We start from the raw sequence: 19,866 nt of genomic DNA on the forward strand, positions 1-19,866 counted from the left end.
AGCTTGCTTTAGTGATTGTGATGAACCTTTAACTCTAAAAACGCTTCCTCCAGGCTCCCCAGCCCTCGTAAACTCTCAGGATCCAAAATCAGTCATTTGGTTTTCACCTGAACTCACTTTGAAGGGGACAGCTCATTGCTTCAGCATAAAGTAGTTACTGCAAAAGCAAAACCTTTCATTGCTTCCCTATTCTTGAACATAGTGTTTGCTTGGATTGTTGGGACTATTAGCTGTTTATTTCCCACATAAATGAACTCTGTAATACTGCTGCAGTGGGTTTAGTTTCATTGAAGCCTCAATTCTCTACCTGAAGAGTCTCCTAATGAGCAAGCAGAACTGCGGAGACTGTGACAACACACTTTAACTATAAAATATGCCTGAATTATACTGCTAGGACCACATTATGAGACAACAGAAGTGACACTACATATTAAGGTGAGAAACTCCTTATTTTGATGCCTTGGCTGCTTGAAAACAGGTAGTTGCAGCCTAACTGACTCTATCTTCTTAAAAACCAACCAACAAAACAACCACCAACAAAGAAACCACCAACAAAGCAGCCCTCAAAACCTGCAGCACTTATGTCTGGGGTTTATAAAAATTACTAAGGAAGTGAGACAACATTCCTTGCTTAAATTGTAAATCCCTATGTACTAAATGACCTTATTAGGATTGTTTGTAGTTAGCTGACATACTGCAACATTTAATTACTAGGTAGATGCAAACCATATTTTCCTCCTTGAATTATAAAGGAGTGGTAGTTAACAAATACCACTATTTACAGATGGCCAAATAACACAAGGGAACCACTTCAGTATCTCATAATCTCTCAACTTACTTTGTTGAGGATGGACATGATCCTTCACAGCGGCTTAAAGTGACATTTGTAGAACAGCCTTTGTAAGTTATTTTTTCTTCATACTTTATTTCTCTACAGCGCTCTGTCAAATGTAAGAGAAAAATTATAGCAGAAATTTATCTTAGTTGTCATGAATGACATTTGCTTCCATACTCAGTTTCATGGAAAACCATTCCTACTGCATGAGGCAATTAACAAGTTGCAGGTGAGTAACACAGCAAAAGAAGGTTTTAAACTAGGCACTGAAGGTGCATGAGAGGATTGCTCTGGAGAACAAGCAAGAAAATGCAAGTCACTAGAATTGCAAATGAGAAAAAAAAGACCAACACCCTATTAAGAGTCGAGTGCAAATTCAGACCAGCAGGAAAAAACAATCTAATTCACTGATGAGAAAACAAAGATGCAAATAAAACAACCAGCTGGATAATTGTGGTGGAATTATTTCTGGTTCGCAGTCTTTATAATAGATCTTACTTATCTGAAAGGTGCTGAATGTAAACATTTCAATGACTGATTGATTTACAGGCAGCCAGAAGTACACACCTTGGATGCCTGCCTGAAGTCTGTCTTTCGTTACTAGGTAGAATGCGTAATATGACATAGCAGGTAATGACTAGATTTATTGAGCTGACATTTTGTCCTGACTTGAAGCAAAACACTAAGCCCTTGATGAAGCAAAGAGCTGATGAAAACAACGGTTTTCCAAAGAGTTTAAAGGTAGTATTTCACGTTTAGATTAAGAGAAACAAGGATATTGTGTACTACAAAGGCAACTTATGCACCTCTTGCCCTGCTCCTATACAGTGCTCTGTATTCCTCCCAGGTTGCCCATCCTTGCTTCACCCTCAAGGTACATTACTGTACCTTGAAAACTGAGAAAAAGAGTATCCTGCAAAACAGAGACAAAAAAAAACTGAAGTGGGCAGAAAGAGTTTATGGCAGCTAAAGGGAAGACTGACAGGTAAGTCAGGAGATAACCTGGCCTAATGTATTTTTCTTACAGTGCTTAACTGGGATTTTAAGATTAAAACCTAAATGATTCTGTAACTCTCCTGAGCATCCTTTTGGCGTCTTTAACTCAGACTTTTCCATGTTTACATCAGTATATAGTAGGGAACCTGTTGTTATGAAATTAAAATCAATGGAGAAATGACAAAAAGATGGAACCAATCCATACATACAGTATCATACCAAAGAATAAGTAATGTAAGAATTCATACCTTCATGAATGAAAGTATGTGCTAAAACAAAAGATATGACATAGGAAATGACATGGCTATACTTTACCTTGTGGCACTGTTAATGGTACAGCAGAAGACAAGGATGTTGACAGTCTAGTGGTGAAAGGAGCTGATGTAGTGCGGGTAGTGGTTAGTGTTGTTGTTCGCAGAGAAGTCCTTTCTACTGACTCTGTAGAAGCAGTAGTAACAACACCGGGTGCAAAAGAAATTGTTGTAGACAAAACAGTTGGGATCAAAACTGGAGTGGATGTGGGAAAGACACTGGTAGGAACTATTAATGAAGTTGTTTTGCCATGTGGAATAAATGTGGTGTTTTGGGAGGAAAGATACGTAGTGCTCTTAGCAGTTGAAGTAGTGAGGGGTGTAGGCTTATGGCTGGTGGTTGGGGCTGATGTAGAGGAGACTGTGGAAGTAGCAGTAGGTGACATCCAGGTGCTGAGCGGGCTGCTGGGGACAGGCGTGGGGCTGGGACTTGGAGATGTCCTTGTAGGGGGGACTTTTGTGCTGCTTGTGGCCTCTCTGGAGACAGAGGTCTTGGAGGTGCTGCTGGCAGAGGTGGTGGTGGTGGTCTTGTGTGTGGTCAGAGGTGGCACGATTGTCTCTGTGTGGGTGAAGGCTGCTGGGAAGAAAGCACACAGTGACACGCAGTGATAGACCAAGACGGAAAAGGAAAGGAAGTAGGCAAAAGCACTGGGCTGGGAGCATGTGCAAGAAAAGCAACCCTGTAAAGTGTGGAGTTTTGTATGGAAAGAGGAAGAGTTGAGTTTCTGTTTCCTTCCCTAAGTCCCCCCTCCTGCTTAGACCCATTCAGCACACAATGTATGTTCCATTCAGCACTGGGCTGGTACTGGCTTCATGCTAAGTGCTCAACAGCTGTACCCTCACTTCCAGATCAGCAGGAATGGGGATAGAATCAGGAGTGCAACTAAAGTGAGAGCAACCACGAAAACAAGTGCCCAAGCAGTCTGTGCTGCTATGAAGAAAAGGTGAGAGGAAGGCAGGCTGGAAGGAGGGAAGATACAAATGTGAAGGCTGGGAAAATGAGCAGGACAGGGGTAAGGCCAGGAGCAAGCCTTACCAGGCTGAGAGGAGATCCGCCATGTTGAAGACACAGTTGGTAAGGAGGAATATACCGCTGAAGACATAGGGCTGGTTTTGGCCGTAGAAGGTGCAGAGGACTCTGTTGCAGGTGACTCTCTTGGAGCACTTGTTGTCTGGGAAGAAGGCTTGGGCCATAGAGTTGTAGGTGTTGGCTTGGGACTGGTGGTGACAGCTGAGGTGGTGGAAACTGTGGAAGCAGGAGTAGGTGGCAAATGGGTGCTGAGAGAGCTGCTGGTGACAGGCACAGAGCTGGGACTTGGAGACATCCTTGTGTGGGGGACTTCTGTGCTGCTTGTGCTGATGGCCTCTCTGGAGACAGAGGTCTGGGAGGTGCTGATGGCAAAGGTGGTGGCAGTGGTCTTGTGCGTGGTCAGAGGTGGCACAGTTGTCTCCGTGTAAGTGAAGGCTGCAGGGAGGAAAGCGCAGGTCTACTGAGGGTGACTGGGTAAGAGGGGAAGGCAGAGGCAGTAGGCAAAAGTCCCAGGCTGTGGGCATGTGCAAGAAAGGCAGAGACTTGCTGTACAGAGTCTTTCCAGGCAAAAGGGAGGAGTGGGTCGCTGCCTTCTGCCTTCGTCCTCCAACCCAGCTTGTCCTTCAAAACTGGGAGACAAATACCCCAGCTGAAGGGTTCCTTCCAACAAGTAAGCACCTTCTGCCCCTCCAAGGAGAGAAGCTTCTCCAAACGTGTGTGTTTTCCTTGAAGGAGCAGACACACTGTAACCACTGTCCCTTTCACACAGTAGTCCAGGCTCTGTGGGAGAGACCTGTGCCTTATGGCCTTTTCCAAGGCAGGCCATGCCATGCTATTGATGCCAAAGGAAGAGGGAACAGGAAGCAACTACCAAAACAAATGCCCAAGCAGTTTCTGATACTTGGAAGAAACAAGGCAGGAATGACAGAAGCGTGATCTCTGGGAACAGAAGGCAGAACAGTGCAAAGGGAAGAGGGACCCTTACCAGGCTGAGAGGAGATCCGCCATGTTGAGGACATGGCTGAGGATGAGGAAGATGCAGGTGAAGGAGTTGGGCTGGTTTTGGCTGTGGAAGGTGCAGAGGACTCTGTTGCAGGTGACTCTCTTGGAGCACTTGTTGTCTGGGAAGACGGCTTGAGCCACAGAGTTGTAGGTGTTGGCTTGGGACTGGTGGTTGGGGCTGATGTGGAGGAGACTGTGGAAGTAGCAGTAGGTGGCAACCAGGTGCTGAGCGAGCTGCTGCGGACAGGCACGGAGCTGGGACTTGGAGACATCCTTGTGTGAGGAACTTCTGTGCTGCTTGTGCTGATGGCCTCTCTGGAGACAGAGATCTTGGAGGTGCTGCTGGCAGAGGTGGTGGCAGTGGTCTTGTGCATGGTCAGATGTGGTACCATGTGTGGCACGGTTGTCTCTGTGTGGGTGAAGGCTGTTGGGAGGAAAGCACGAGTCGATTTAGAGTGATGAGGTAAGAGGGGAAAGCAAAGGTGGTGGGCAAATATCTCAGGGTGGAGCTCCTGTGCAGGAAAATCAGTCTCATTACACATGGTGTTCTGTGGGGCAATAGGAAGGCTAGGCTTATGTTTCCTTCCCTAAGCCTCCCCATCCTGCTTAGACCCATTCAGGACCAATGTGTGTGCCAGTCAGCAGTGGGTTGGTCCTAGCTGCATGCTTCGTGCTCAACATCTGCTCTTTCACTTCCCCATCAGCAGGAATGGGAAGAGAATCAGAAATGCAGAAGGAGAAAAAAAACCTACATGCATCCAGGTACACCCAGTTTTCAGAAGGTACCAAAGAAAAAACAACTGAAACCCCCTACAAGATGTAAAAGGAATCGCCACATTCCCCAAGAGATGGAAGCCCGGTCCGTCTCCCAGCACTGGGTATGGCATTCTTGGTATGGAGAATCAACTTGGTCCCTCATTTTCCCTCAGGATCCTGATTATGTCAGTGATATCTTTACCCATCTTTACCCACATTGTAACAGGCAGGAGAAGAAATGGAGAAAACCTGGATGTTGTGCATACACTCCACAGCAACTCCTAAAGCATAACTGCTATCAACACTAATGAGTACATGCAACTACAACAGGATCAGACAACCTGCTGGAAACAAAAATGACATCCATCCCAACCACAGTCAGTCTAGCAGGTTCCAAGGTAACCAAAGGCGGAGGGAGCAGATGGCCAACAGGCAAAACAAATGTGCAACTCCCATATGCTTCAGGAGGGCATGGATGCATGGATGGAACAAAGGAAAAAAGGAAGCAACCATGACAGCTGGGAACAGAAGGCAGAGCATCGGAACAGGCAGGAGGGGGCCTTACCAGGCTGAGAGGAGATCAACTGTGTTGAGGACATGGTTGAGGAGGGGGAAGATGCAGGTGAAGACATCGGGCTGGTTTTGGCTGTGGAAGGTGCAGAGGACTCCGTTCCAGGTGACTCTCTTGGAGCACTTGTTGTCTGGGAAGGCAGCTCGGGCCATAGGGTTGTAGGTGTTGGCTTGGGACTGGTAGTTGGGGCTGACATGGAAGTAACAGTAGGGGGCAGCCGGGTGCTGAGAGAGCTGCTGGGAGCAGACAAAGAGCTGCGACTTGGAGACATCCTTGTGTGGGGGACCTCTGTGCTGCTTGTGCTGATGACCTCTCTGGAGACAGAGGTCTGGGAGGTGCTGATGGCAGAGGCAGTGGTGGTGGTCTTGTGCGTGGTCAGAGGTGGCACGATGTGTGGCATGGTTGTCTTCGTGTGAGTGAAGGCTACAGCGAGGAAAGCATGGGTCAGTTGAGGATGACTGGGTAAGAGGGGAAGGCAAAGGCAGTAGGCAAAAAGTCCCAGACTGTGGGCATGTGCAAGAAAAGCAGAGTCTTGCTGCACAGTCTTGCCAGGCAAAAGGGAGGAGTGTGTCTCTGCCTTCTCCCCCTGCTCCATCCCAGTGTGTGCCCCAAAGGAGGGGGACAAAGATAGCACCTGAAGGTCCCTTTTAATATGCAAGCACCTTCTGCCTCTCCAAGGAGAGAAGCCTCTCAAAATATGTGTGTTTTCCATAAAGGAACAGGCACACTGTAACCTCTGCCCCCTTCCTACAGTAGTCCAGGCTCTGTGGGAGAGACAGGTGCCTCATGGCCTTTTCCAAGGCAGGCCATGCCATGCTATTGATGCCAAAGGAAGAGGGAACAGGAAGCAACTACCAAATCAAATGCCCAAGCAGTCTGTGGTACTTGGAAGAAACAAGGCAGGAATGACAGAAGCGTGATCTCTGGGAACACAAGGCAGAACAGTGCAAAGGGAAGAGGGACCCTTACCAGGCTGAGAGGAGATCCGCCATGTTGAGGACGTGGTTGAGGAGGGGGAAGATGCAGGTGAAGGAGCTGGGCTGGTTTTGGCTGTGGAAGGTGCAGAGGACTCTGTTGCAGGTGACTCTCTTGGAGCACTTGTTGTCTGGGAAGACGGCTTGAGCCATAGAGTTGTAGGTGTTGGCTTGGGGCTGGTGGTTGGGGCTGATGTGGAGGAGACTGTGGAAGTAGCAGTAGGTGGCAGCCAGGTGCTGAGTGGGCTGGTGGGGACAGGCGCAGAGCTGGGACTTGGAGACATCCTTGTGTGAGGGACTTCTGTGCTGCTTGTGCTGATGGCCTCTCTGGAGACAGAGGTCTGGGAGGTGCTGCTGGCAGAGGTGGTGGCAGTGGTCTTGTGCGTGGTCAGAGGTGGCACGATGTGTGGCACGGTTGTCTCTCCATGGGTGAGGGCTGTTGGGAGGAAAGCACAGGTCAAATGAGCATGACCAAGTAAGAGGGGAAGGCAAAGGCAGTGGGCAGAAGTCCTTAGCTGGGGCCATGTGACACAAAGGCAGTGTCTTGAGTCCTCCCAGGAAAGAGTGAGGTGTGGGTCTGTCTCCTAGATCTAAATTACTAACCAAGAATGTCCCCCAAAATAGAGGAAAAAAGGACAGCACTTGAAAGGTTCCTTCTAAAATGCAAGCACCCTCTGCCTCTCAAGGGAGAGAAGCCTATCCAAATTTGTGTTTCTCCCTCAAAAGAACAGGCACAGTGCAACAACTGTCCCCTCCCAGAAAAGAGGAAAGGCTCTGTGGGAGAAAGCTGTGCCACATGGCCTTTTCCAAGGCAGGCCATGGCATAGTACTGATGCCAAAGCAGGCAGGAACAGAGAGTAACTACCAAAACAAATGCCGTAGCAGCCTGTGCTGCTAGGAAAGAAGGAAGAAGGGAAGAAAGAAGAAATGTGGAAGGAAGGAATTGTGGTAACTGCAAAGAAAAGACAGGACAGTGGGAAAGGCTGGAGGCAGCTTTACCAGGTTCAGAGGAGATCTGCCATGTTGAGGACATAGTTGAGAAGGGAGAAGATGCAGGTGAAGACATTGGGCTGGTTTTGGCTGTGAAGGGTGCAGACGATTCTGTTGCAGGTGACTCTCTTGGAGCACTTGTTGTCTGGGAAGACGGCTTGGACCATAGGGTTGTAGGTGTTGGCTTGGGACTGGTGGTTGGGGCTGATGTGGAGGAGACTGTGGAAGTAGTAGTAGGTGGCAGCTGGGTGCTGATAGAGCTGCTAGGGACATGCACAGAGCTGGGAGTTGGAGATGTCCTTGTGTGGGGGACTTCCGTGCTGCTTGTGGTGATGACCTCTCTGGAGACAGAGGTCTTGGAGGTGCTGCTGGCAGAGGTGGTGGCAGTGGTCTTATGTGTGGTCAGAGGTGGCACGATGTGTGGCACGGTTGTCTCTGTGTGGGTGAGGGCTGTTGGGAGGGAAACGCAGGTCAAATGAGCGTGATCAAGTAAGAAGGGAAGGCAAAGGCAGTAAGCGGAAGTCCAGGGCTCTGGGCATGTGCAAGAAAAGCAGAGTCTTGCTGTATGGAGTCTTGCCAGGCAAGACAGGAGGAGTGGGTCTCTGCCTTCTGCCCTCCTCCTCCAACCCAGCATGTGCCCCAAAACAGGGGGACAAAGACAGCACCTGAAGGGTGCCTTCCATCAAGCAAACATCCCATGCCTCTCCATGGAGAGAAGTGTCTCAAAATGTGTGTATTTCCCTTGAAGGAACAGCCACAGTGTAACTACTGCCCCCTCCAGACCAGAGGCCAAGCTGTGTGGGAGAAACCTCTGCCCAATGTCAGATACCAAAGCTGGCCATAGCAAAGTACTGATGCCAGTGAAAGCAGGAATGGAGGGCAACAAAAAAAAAACAAAATAAAAATGCAGTAGCTTGTGCTGCTATGATGGATGGCAGGTAGGAAGAATGGAAGGGTGGGTGGGAGGAAGGAAGGGGGCCTAGGATAATTGAAGGTTGGGTGGGAGAAAGAAAAAACGGAGGGAAGAATGAAGAGAGAGATGGAATAAAAGATAGTAGGAAGGATGGAAACGTAACAGATTGGAAGATAAATCAGAGAACTGCTAAGGGCAGGAGTGAGCCTTACCAGGCTGAGAGGAGATCCGCCATGTTGAGGACATGGCTGAGGAGGGGGAAGATGCAGGTGAAAATACTGGGCTAGTTTTAGCTGTGGAGGGTGCAGAGGACTCTGTTGCAGGTGATTCTCTTGGAGCACTTGTCATTGGGGAAGATGGCTTGAGCCACAGAGTTGTAGGTGTTGGCTTGGGACTGGTGCTTGGGGCTGATGTGGAGGAGACTGTGGAAGTAGCAGTAGGTGGCATCCAGGTGCTGAGCGGGCTGCTGGGGCCAGATGCGGAGCTGGGACTTGGAGACGTCCTTGTGTGTGGGACTTCTGTGCTGCTTGTGCTGATGGCCTCTCTGGAGACGGAGGTTTTGGAGGTGCTGCTGGCAGAGGTGGTGGCAGTGGTCTTGTGTGTGGTCAGAGGTGGTACGATGTGTGGCACGGTTGTCTCTGTGTGAGTGAAGGCTGTTGGGGGGAAAGCATGGGTCAACTGAGGGTGACCAGGTATGAGAGGAAGGCAAGACAAACATGGTGGGCAAATGTTCCGGGGTAGGAATGTACAAGAAAGTCAGCCTCGTTACACATGGTGTCTTGCGGGGCAATAGGAAGATTGGGCTTCTGTTTCTTCCCTAAGCCTCCCCATTCTGCTTAGACCCATCCAGAACCAATGTGTGTGCCAGTCACAGTGGGTTGGTCCTAGCTGCATGCTAAGTGCTCAACACTTGGGAGGATAGATGGATGCACGCAAGCATGCATGGATGCATGAACGGAAGCAAGGAAGAAAGCAAGCAAGAAAGTAAACATGAAAGTTGGGAACAGAAGTCAGGGTAGTGGGAAGAGTAGGAAGGAGCCATACCAGGCTGAGAGGAGACCTGCCATGTTGAGGACACAGTTGATAAGGGAGAATATGCAGATGAAGACATTGGGCTGGTTTTAGCTGTGGAGGGTGCAGAGGACTCTGTTGCACGTGACTCTCTTGGACCTCTCGTTGTTGGGGAAGACAGCTTGGGCCATAGAGTTGTAGGTGTTGGCTGGGGGCTGGTGGTTGGGGCCGATGTGGAGAAGACTGTGGAAGTAGCAGTAGGTGGCAACTGGGTGCTGAGGATGCTGCTGGGGACAGGAGACAATCTTGGAGATGTCCTTGTGTGTGGGAATTCTGTGCTGCTTGTGGTGATGGCTTCTCTGGAGACAGAGGTCCTGGAGGTGCTGCTGGTGGAGGTGGTGGCAGTGGTCCTGTGTGTGGTCAGAGGTGGCATGATGTGTGGCACGGTTGTCTTTGTGTGTGTGACAGCTGCTGGGAGAAAAGCACAGATCAATTTAAAGTGACAAGGTAAGAGGGGAAGGACAATGATACAGCCACTTTTGTGGTAGAATCTTCATGCTAGATTATGGGCAAGTAGGTCAGAAGCAAGTTTTGCACTTTCTTTTTTTTTTCTTCCTTGGATGAATGAATGTGGCCATGACTCCCAATATGTCTCATCCAATCCTGCTGCTTCTGAGATTTGCAGGCTGGTGATGATTTTTATATTTGCCATTTATCAATTTGTCTCTGTCTGATTCTTCATAGAGGTCTTGATACAGGAAGAGGTATCGCTACTTTCACGTGTGATCCACTGGTTTACAGGTAGTTTACAATATGCCTGCTTCGGACTGTGTTGGAAAGGATGCATGGGAGAGCCAAGGCTAGTGAAGGTACAGGCATTGGCCATGGATGTCTCTTAGCTCTCTCCTGACCAGAGCACTCACCTGTTACTACTTTACTAGTTGGAGTCCTAGCTCTTGTTGGCTCCCTTGCTACAAAGAAAGGGACGAGAGAAAAGAATGGTTGAGTCTTGGGAAAGAGTCTAGGCAAAGCATTTTGTGGCATCTCTTCAAAGGAGACTGTTCTAGTCAACACCAAGGCAACCCAGGCATGTGGAGCCCTATCAGTCTAAGTGGGATAACTTTAGTCTGGAATTGAGTGTACACCTTCTTGCCCACCCTCCACTGTTGAATCATTTGCACACAGCGACATCATTGGCCAAGGGGTCGGCATTTGTTGACCTGCATTTTCATGGCTGTGTCAGGGCCTGGACATCCTTTGGATGGAGAACTTGCCTTGTGTTCTGTCTCTCACCCAAAACTGTCCTGAGGTGTAAACTGGATATATGTTTCCAATTTCACTGCCTTCTACTTCCCCCATTGTGCATTATCAGGGCACCACTGTAACTGGAGAGAGTTTATGTTAGCTTGTCTCTGTTTGCTAGTTGTAGGGTAGAAACTCATGCATGACTGTACCCTGACACCTCTGTACCCCGGAAACAAACCCCTGAAGTGGTAAGGGAAGAAGATGCAGTCGGGGTCATGTGTGGGCCAGTCCCAACACCTGCCTGGAACCCAGGAGTCCCATGACAAAAGCAGTGGGAATTAAGAATGAATACCAGAAGTGAAGCCTGTGTGGGATATGCTGCTTAGGAGAGCATGAATGGGTGGGAGCTGGAAGGAGCAGCTAAGCAGCATAAAGGGCAGAAGGGAGCCTTACCAGGATATGATGGTCTTAACCGTGTTGAGGGCACAGTAGAGGAGGGGGAAGAAGCAGATGAGGCTGAGGTGGCAGCTAAAGAGCTGGGAATTGGAGACATCTTTGTCAGTGGGACTTCTGGGCTGCTGGCACGGATGGTCATTCTTGGGATGGAGGTGCTGCTGGTGGATGTGGAAGGGGTGGTCTTCTGTGTGATGTGATGCTGCACAAGGTGTGGCTTTGTTGGTCTTCTGTGGGTGACAGCTACAGAGAGAAAAGCACAGGTCGATTGCAGGTGGCATGGCAAGAAGGGAAGGCAAAGAAGGTGGGCAGTCCCCACGCAGAAGCTCCAGAGTATGAGTATGACCAGACCACACTGAGTCTTACTGGGCAAGAGGGATAAATGGACCAATGGCTGGCTTCCACTCAAAAAAATATATGGCAAGAACTGGGCCTGAAGGGTACCTTTACACAATTCAGCACCCCCTGCCTCTTTCTGGAGGTCCTGAGGAAATAAAAGCCTCTCTGGATGTGCATGTCTCCCCTCCGAGACTGAGCAAGAACATCATCTGGAAAAGCAGGGGTAAGTGAAGCAGAATCTTAGGTCAAGGGCATCTCAGTTCCCTCTTACCCACTGGGACATGGTTGCTTGGGTTCCCTCACTCTCTGTAAAGTAAGGAAGAATGTCTATAAGTAATGGTTGGGAACTCATAAAGCTCCTAAAGTGGGTTGTGATACTTCCTCAGAGGATGCTGTAATTGCTGGCACAAGAAGATCCAGATGTGCGCGCCCCAACAGTACTTTGTGGGAAATGTCGGGATTGGGAGAGTGTGTACATGTGCCCTCTCACTACAGGAGACTCCTCCACTGCACACTGTCCCAGCCTCTTGTGTCAGTTGCTAAATTAGTAAGTGACTAGTTTAGCAATTCACGTTGTCATACAGCCACAGAGGAGACTGTCTTTTTTGGCATATGGAGTTCCTGACATCCCAAAGTAAAATTTCTTTATATATTTTTTTCAGGGGGAGGGGGGAAGAATTTGTTAAAATGGCTAGGGAAACACGTATTTTGCCAAGTTTTCAAGAACCTGACTTGAAGCATAGAGAGATTTTGCCTAAATTTGGAGGAAGTGTAGAGTATGGCCTCAAAAAGAAATGTTAGGTTTAAAATGATATTTGGATGTCAGATGTTTGCTCCATTGGCAAGTGACAGAAATTTTCAATTTTATCACACGTCCTCAGTTACCCACGTACTTTCCAATTTATTTGCAATTTTAAGACAACTAGTAAGAATTCTTGGGTTTTGGTTTGTTTTTTTTTAAAATCCATTGATGTGCATCTTGTAAATGGTGGCTTCACTTGGCAGATACCAAAAAGTCATAATTACCTTCTGTTGTTAGTTCAGGTTTGCTGAAAGTTGTGATCTGAGATGTGGTCTGAGTAGGTATTGCGGTGGTTGTAGTTTCCTTTTTGATAGTGGTCTTGAAGGGTGGTGAGGTGAACCTTACTTGTTCCGTCTCTGTTGAAGCAGTGGTTGATGAGGCAACAGATGTAGGCTTTGTTTTAGGCGTCATAGCTCTTTTTGTTGAGGTAGTTATGGAAGGGGTACTGATGGATGTAGTCATGTTTGGTGTGGTAAAAATTGATGTAGTATGTTCTTTTGGAGTAAAGGTAAATAATGTAACATGAGTAATCAGTTAATTGAATTTTTATAAATAGACAATTTATGAAGCTACCCATATTCCAGAAATCCAGTCTTCACCCTTGATCTTGTGAATATTTTCTGTGTAATTCTTTATATTCATGTTCTCACAAGCTTGCCAAATCTCTCTACTTGTATTTGTTTTCTGTTGTCTCATATCTTTGTTTGTTCTAATTTGCTGTATTTTTCTGGGTTTTATATATTTTTTCTAAGAAGTCAGATTTTTTTGCTCAAGTCTGTATGGGCTTTGCACAAATGACAATTTATTAGATATTCTTATGTTCCAAATCAGCCACAGATTCAGCTTTCCATAATTTGTACATACAAATTACAAAGCTACATACCATCATACTATAGGACATTCCTTGTCCCAGCATACAAATCATCTGTCACAATGGCAGCGTTTGAAATTGTGTTTTGACTGCTATGGGACCTTTTTTTAAACTCTGCTTTCTCTGTTAGCCTGGGTCCATGATGGCTTATTAGTTGAAGTGCATGTTAGTGCGAAGCCACACATTATTACGAGTCTCCACAGTCACAGAATCAAAAAATAATTTATGGTGGAGGAATCATCCTCCTGGGAGCAGGACTCTAAGAGTCCTAAACAAAGCTGCTGCACTGATACCTGTGTGATTCTGCTTTGGAGCCTGCTTACATTATTCAGAGTTAATAGGTTGGATGCTCCTTGAATATGACTGCATAACTGAACCAGTTGTGGAAAAGAGGCTGAAGTTGAGCTAATAAATCCAGCTGGAGTTCAGCTGGTGCTTTGCTTGTAGAGCTTTTAATGTGCTTCTGGGATGAGGCACACAAGAGATTTTGGTTGTGTTTTTAACCTACTGTCTATATCCTTCCTATTTCCATGCACTTTTGATCTACACTTCTGAACATTCCTGGTTTACGGACTCCTTGCTGGAGCCCTAGTAGGCTTTGCCTGCTTCTTTATTTGTAGTCTTACATTTGGATATTGAGACAGCTTGCAATGCTTTCTTAGTAGGGTGGTATCTCAACTATGTATAGAGTGAGCTTATTATCATTTTGTTTAGACAGTAACACTAAAACCCTACTAGTTGTTGACATTATTTACTATTATTTATTTTAGACAGCAGCACTAGAAACCTACCAGTTGTTGGCATTATTGTGCCAAGAGGGGATGTTGGTGAAGTTACTGGAACCGTGATTTTTGAGGTTACTGTGGGATTTGTAGTCTCAATGGATACAGTAGCTGCAGAAGAAATACTAGGTACCACTGGTAGGGTACTTGCAGTAGAGCTTCTTGATACTTTAGGCTGCCCTGTTGTTACTAAGAGACAAAAAAAAAAAAAAAAAGGATAAATAGTTCTTGATAATCTAATACAACTATACAAACTGAAGTAAAAACACTCTTAATAGCTATTAGTAGTAACTACTATTAAAAACCATTACCTTTTACATGAAACATTTTAGAGAAGTTATCCATCTATTCCTTTGCTACTATGTGCAGTGAATACATTAAACAGTAAAATGAAGAAAAATGCATAAAGCTTCTGCAGGAATTCAAGTGAATTTGCCATAAATATTTGCGCATAGCAGCAGAGATGGAATTGTATTTTATTATTCACTCAGCTGATAGTGTACATTTTCCTAATACCATCCGACTTTGGAGAAATTAATGGAATTTATGAAGACAGACTGAGAAAGTTGGGGCTGTTCAGCCTGGGGAAGAGAAGGCTGCGTGGAGACCTCATAGCAGCCTTCCAGTATCTGAAGTGGGCATATAAGGATGATGGAGAGGGACTCTTCAATAGGGACTGTAGTGACAGGACAAGGGGCAATGGGTTAAAACTTAAACAGGGGAAGTTCAGATTAGATATAAGGAAGTTCTTTCCTGTTAGGGTGGTGAGGCACTGGAATAGGTTGCCCAGGAAGGTTGTGAATGCTGCATCCCTGGCAGTGTTCAAGGCCAGGTTGGACGAAGCCTTGGGTGACATGGTTAGTGGGAGGTGTCCCTGCCCCTGGCATGGGGGTTGGAACTAGATGATCTTAAGGTCCTTTCCAACCCTAACTATTCTATGATTCTAATTTCTAGCAAACTTAAGATCCGTATATACAGATTCCTTTCCTGAATGAGGCTATAGGGATTTGGTATTGTCAGTCACGCATTTCCACTAAGACCTTCCTAAAATTGTTGAAGTGTTATACAGACAGTCATCACTAGGAATGGTGATGAGTTTTTTGTAGAATCATAGAATGGTTTGGGTTGGAATGGATGTTCAGACGTCATTTAGTGCAACCACCCTTGCAACCAGCAGGGACATCTTCAACTAGATCAGGTTGCTCGAAGACCCATACAGCCCAACATGGAATGTGTCATCCACAACCTCTCTGACATCCTCTTCCAGTGTTTCATCATAGAAAATGTCTACCTAGTCTGAATCTACCCTCTTTTAAGGGTAAAACCACTACCTCTTGTATTATTGCTACAGGCCCTGCTAAAATATCTGCTTCATCTTTCTTATAAGCTCCTTTTAAATACCGAAAGGCCACAATAAGATCTCTGTGGAGCCTTCTCTTCTCCAGGCTGAACACAACTCCAACTCTCTCAACCATTCCTCATAGTAGAGGTGTTCCCTCCCCCTGATCATTTTTGTGACCCTCCTCTGCACCTGCTCCATCAGGTCCATGTTCTTCCCATACTAATAAGGGCTCTACAGCTGGATGCAGTACTCCAGGTGGTGTCTCACCAGAGAAGAGGAGAGGGGCAGAATCACCTCCCTTGGCTTACAGGCCTACACTTATTTTGATGCATCCCAGGATATGGTTAATTTTCTGGGCTGTGAGCGTACACTGTTGGCTCACATACAGTTTTTCATCCACCAGTAACCCCAAGTCCTCTTCAGGCCTGCTCTCTATCCCTTCACCCCCCCGGCCTATACTGATACTGGGGGTTGCCCTGACCCAAGTGCAGGACCTTACACTTGGCCTTGTTGAACCTCATAAGGTTCACAAGGGCTCACTTCTTGAGCTTGTTCAGGTCCCTCTGAATGCATCCTATTCCTCAGGTATGTCATCCACACCACTCAGCTTGGTGTCATCTACAAACTTGGTGAGACTGAACTCAATGCCTCTGTCCATCAGAGACAAGACGGAAGTCCTTATTCAGTAACAGAAATATTTTATTACAGAGTATCTGGAAGTGCCTAAGTATACTCAGGAAATATCACTGTCTCATAATTTTTTTCTTCAGACATCTAGCAAGTATTTCTGGGTAAATTTTTATGATAATTATGAAACCAAGATATTTTTCATTATTGCATCTCCTGAATGTGAAACTGGTGATGCTACTATGTCGCGAAAAAAAGGACATTGCTTACCTTATATACAAATATGAGGACGTATATCAATGTATACGTACTAGTTTGGTCAACTACATAAACTAACCTGTTGAAGGTGGAGATGTTTCAGGTGTGGTACTACTGATTGCATGTCCTGTTGTGTAAAGGTAAAACAGGTTAAGTATGTGAATGAAAGCATATTAAAAAATTCTAAATAAGGCAAATTTTAGATTAGATTCAAAGGATTGTGTTAATTAGTGAGGTATTTCTGAAAATGCTTAATATTACATGTTTCGGTGGTAAACTTCACGTTGAAGGACTTAAATGACAAAGAAGTCAATGTATCTTACAATAAAAATGATTAAGTTCTTGCTACCTTTCTTATGATTTTTATGCTTAAGGGAGTCCTCACTTTTCAGGGATAATGGAAATATGCTTTTTGTTTAGAAATAAGATTAATCACTGGCTAAGATTCTGATTACACAAGTTAGAATTCTGTGAGAAAAATTGTCCTTGGGTGTGTTTTATATCTGTATGAAAAAACAAACTGTGCAGCTAGAAACTATCCAAAACATTATTTAATATGATAGGCTTTCATAGAAGTAAACCTCATGGGAATAAACCATAAGTTAATATATATATATAAAAAAAATCTTTAAAAAGACATTTGCTATGTAAATCCCATTAGCTAGGTCTGATCCTCTTCTGTATGTTCCCTTTTTTTGTGAAAGCATTTGAATATATCTGAGAGTAACAGCTGGACTGGGGCAGGCCTTCATGCAGATCAGAACACTGATTCACTTTCAAGAAGACCTCCATTTTTAAAAGTACTCACATTTACAACGAATGTAACTCTTCATCTTGCTAACTAAAATCATCCAGGATTACCCAACTCTGTATTACAGCATTCCTCACCCTAATTCTTCTTCTAATAGTTCTTTTCATTCCTTTACTTATGACATGAAGTTTTACATACCAGCAATAGAGTAATGGGGTTATTTTGAAGGAAACTTACATTTGGATGAACATGGATTAATTGAGAGGTACTAGGAAAAATACCTTCTTTGAGAATACAGAATGTGTTAGTATTGTTTTTCCAGTTACTGTACAGGAAAGGAATGAGTATGTATGGGTTGCTGCTTACCACATGGCATACATCTTTTCTTCTCATAGTCAAAGTATTCATCATGAGAACAGTTGTAACAGCCTGAAGAAAGGGGAAGAGAAGTTTGGTTTACATTTCTCAGAGAGCACCATTTAATTTATACCACTTATTATCTAGTATCTTAGATTTCTATTACTGAAAAATGGTATTGATTGAATGAGATAAGCATTTCCACTGTCATCCTCAGAAGAAGGATCTGTTCACATAGTAATTCTTTTGCTTTCTCCAGCTATATCCATTTGTCTAATAAAAATATTAACTGCTCTCTCCATGTTTTCTTACAAAAGTACAGCATATTCTTTTGATTTGTTGCAAGCCAGAGAATTTCTCTTCATAATAGGCTGAGCTCAATATAAAGCTAGATGTAGTACAGGTACTGAATTGATTATGTATTTAAAGCAGAAGTTGTAAGGTAAAGGTCAGCAAAACTGCTTTAAAGGTAGCATCAATTAGGGTATCACTATTTAACTGTGTTATGTCTGTTTTAAAAAACAGCATTGAAAACAATTACTAGGTTATTGCTCCCTTGTTTACACTAGTATAGCTTATTACCTTCAATGTTGACATATTTGTAGTTTTGATTTGGACAGTTACAAGGTCTGTAATGCCAGGTGCAGTTGTCATTGTTGTAGCCATAGGAATAACCATCATCATTTCTTTTTTTTTTATGAGAGTTGTAATACTCACAATAAACAGCTGAAAAAGGTAAAAGCAAGAGAGAAATGAGAATTTTTCTAATTAACAACATGTTATTTTCAAAGAACTAAAGGGAGGACAAAATTTTCATTTAAATTATTAGCTTCAGATATAAATTGAAATTTATGCTGAAGTAAAGTAAGTTTTGTTTTTTAAATGCACTATGAAAATATTTCCACTATTTTTAATGCATAATATAGTGGAATGTTGAAAAGAAATCATCATAGATAACTCCAGCATTGATTTATAACACTTATCCTCTTTTACCCTCCATATACGGTGTTCTGGAATGCCTTGATACCTTTTTCCTGTTTTACAGTGTTCCAGCCAACACAGCAGTCTTTATTTCCTTTCTGTCCACACAGAAGGTGATTGTATCATAGCTAAAATTCAACATAATCTTTTTTAATTTCATACTCCTTCTGCTGAGAAACTGACAGTTCACTATGCAGTGGTAGCAAAGGAAACAGTCTGCCTTCCAGAACCACATTATTTTCTCTTTCATCCATGGTAAAAAGAAATACAATATTTTGGTTAATTTAGCATACATGAAAACTGCAGGTTTTCAAGGCCAGGCTGGACAGAGCCTTGGGTGGCATAGTTTAGTGTGAGGTGTCCCTGCCCATGGCAGGGGGGTTGGAACTTGATGATCTTAAGGTCGTTTCCAACCCTGACGGTTCTATGACTCTATGACTGAAGTCAGCTATTTGCCCATAGAGAAAATGCAAATTTGGAGGTGCTTATTAAGCAATTACCTATGTTGCCATATTAATATACTCACAGTTAGAATAATAATCACTTCAACTTTTTAAAGAGAGCTTGAAGAAACTTACGACAGAACTCAGGGGTCCTCCAGTCAATGCAGATACCTTTATCTAAGCATGCCATGGCATATACTGCAATAGCATCACACATGCATTCACAGTCCCCTCCAATGTCACAACCACAGGAGTCTCGAACACAGGCCTCATAATAGGGCATGCGATTCACCTGCATTGGAACAACAAAATAATTACTTTCTTAGGATTCTTCTGTGCCTATTTGTTAAGAAAGTGTTTTTCCCTGAGCTAAACAATACATGTTCCATTAAATGAGAGTAACTACTATTTCCTCTGAACAGTTGTCAAAGCAATTACAATCCCACTTCATACAAATCATTTTAGCAAGAACATAGGTGTCTCCACATTAACAATAAAAACTGATCATGCTTTGCCAGATATGTATTTCTAAATTCTAGTCCTGAACATTTTATGCATAGTCAGCTTAAAAAACACCCAGAACCCTCACATCCACTCAGACACAAGTGTCTGTCAGCTGTATACCCTTTGTGGATATGCACGAGCATTGCAGCATTATTGACATTTCTCACTTGTTTTCACCTTCTGAAAATGGACCTTTTCCTTCAGAAGGAAGTTTTAATGTTTATAATGAACTATGCAATACTTTTATTTCCACAAAGTGGGTAACTTTAAACAAATAGGAGGGATGATGGTATCTTGCTCTTGGGTTGATCTGCATCTTTTAAGTGATGCTGTTGATTTAGTGATAACAAAGGTTTTCAGGCCTTTCTTAAATTCTATTTTCTAACGAGGCTAAATTGTTTCAAAAGAGTAAACAGTGCATTAATCAGTATCAGGCATCATCAACAGACTGACTGATTTCTCATACTTAAATCTTCATTCTTTTTTCACTCTGATATTTTTGACTTCTGAGTTAATGCCATACTTAGATTTTGTGCTTACAAAAGGGCTGGCAAAGTGCAAACAGAAGGATGAAAGGATTAATGTAAATGAGGGCCATAATACATTTTATATATATATATATAGTATTAAAATATTTTGGGGAAGAGAAAATAAAGCGTTGGAGTGTGAGTTTTTGGAAGAATACAGATTATGCCTATAAATAAAAAGAAGGCCAAATCAAT

At 44.3% G+C, this 19,866-nt stretch overlaps 1 protein-coding gene across 1 annotated transcript in view; it reads right to left on the minus strand.

Moving 5' to 3' along the window:
- MUC6 (mucin 6, oligomeric mucus/gel-forming) overlaps nucleotides 1–19,866 on the minus strand; it is a 69,216-nt gene that overhangs the window by 712 nt on the left and 48,638 nt on the right. Inside the window, exons 28-42 of the mRNA XM_061380416.1 lie at nucleotides 18,776–18,932; nucleotides 17,799–17,942; nucleotides 17,226–17,288; nucleotides 16,188–16,235; nucleotides 13,855–14,070; nucleotides 12,453–12,722; nucleotides 11,088–11,618; nucleotides 10,313–10,360; nucleotides 8,591–9,031; nucleotides 7,475–7,915; nucleotides 6,471–6,911; nucleotides 5,496–5,924; nucleotides 4,158–4,598; nucleotides 2,147–2,719; nucleotides 839–941 (exon numbers count right to left, since the gene is read on the minus strand). Of these exons, the coding sequence (XP_061236400.1) occupies nucleotides 839–941; nucleotides 2,147–2,719; nucleotides 4,158–4,598; nucleotides 5,496–5,924; nucleotides 6,471–6,911; nucleotides 7,475–7,915; nucleotides 8,591–9,031; nucleotides 10,313–10,360; nucleotides 11,088–11,618; nucleotides 12,453–12,722; nucleotides 13,855–14,070; nucleotides 16,188–16,235; nucleotides 17,226–17,288; nucleotides 17,799–17,942; nucleotides 18,776–18,932 (4,346 nt within the window). The remainder of the gene's footprint in view (nucleotides 1–838; nucleotides 942–2,146; nucleotides 2,720–4,157; nucleotides 4,599–5,495; nucleotides 5,925–6,470; nucleotides 6,912–7,474; nucleotides 7,916–8,590; nucleotides 9,032–10,312; nucleotides 10,361–11,087; nucleotides 11,619–12,452; nucleotides 12,723–13,854; nucleotides 14,071–16,187; nucleotides 16,236–17,225; nucleotides 17,289–17,798; nucleotides 17,943–18,775; nucleotides 18,933–19,866) is intronic.

The sequence above is a fragment of the Neopsephotus bourkii genome, unplaced genomic scaffold, assembly GCF_033783945.1.
Source record: "Neopsephotus bourkii isolate Nb327-2 ecotype Australia unplaced genomic scaffold, CSIRO-AGI_Nbou_v1 NB_1792, whole genome shotgun sequence".
In the NCBI taxonomy this organism is placed as follows: Eukaryota; Metazoa; Chordata; class Aves; order Psittaciformes; family Psittacidae; genus Neopsephotus; species Neopsephotus bourkii.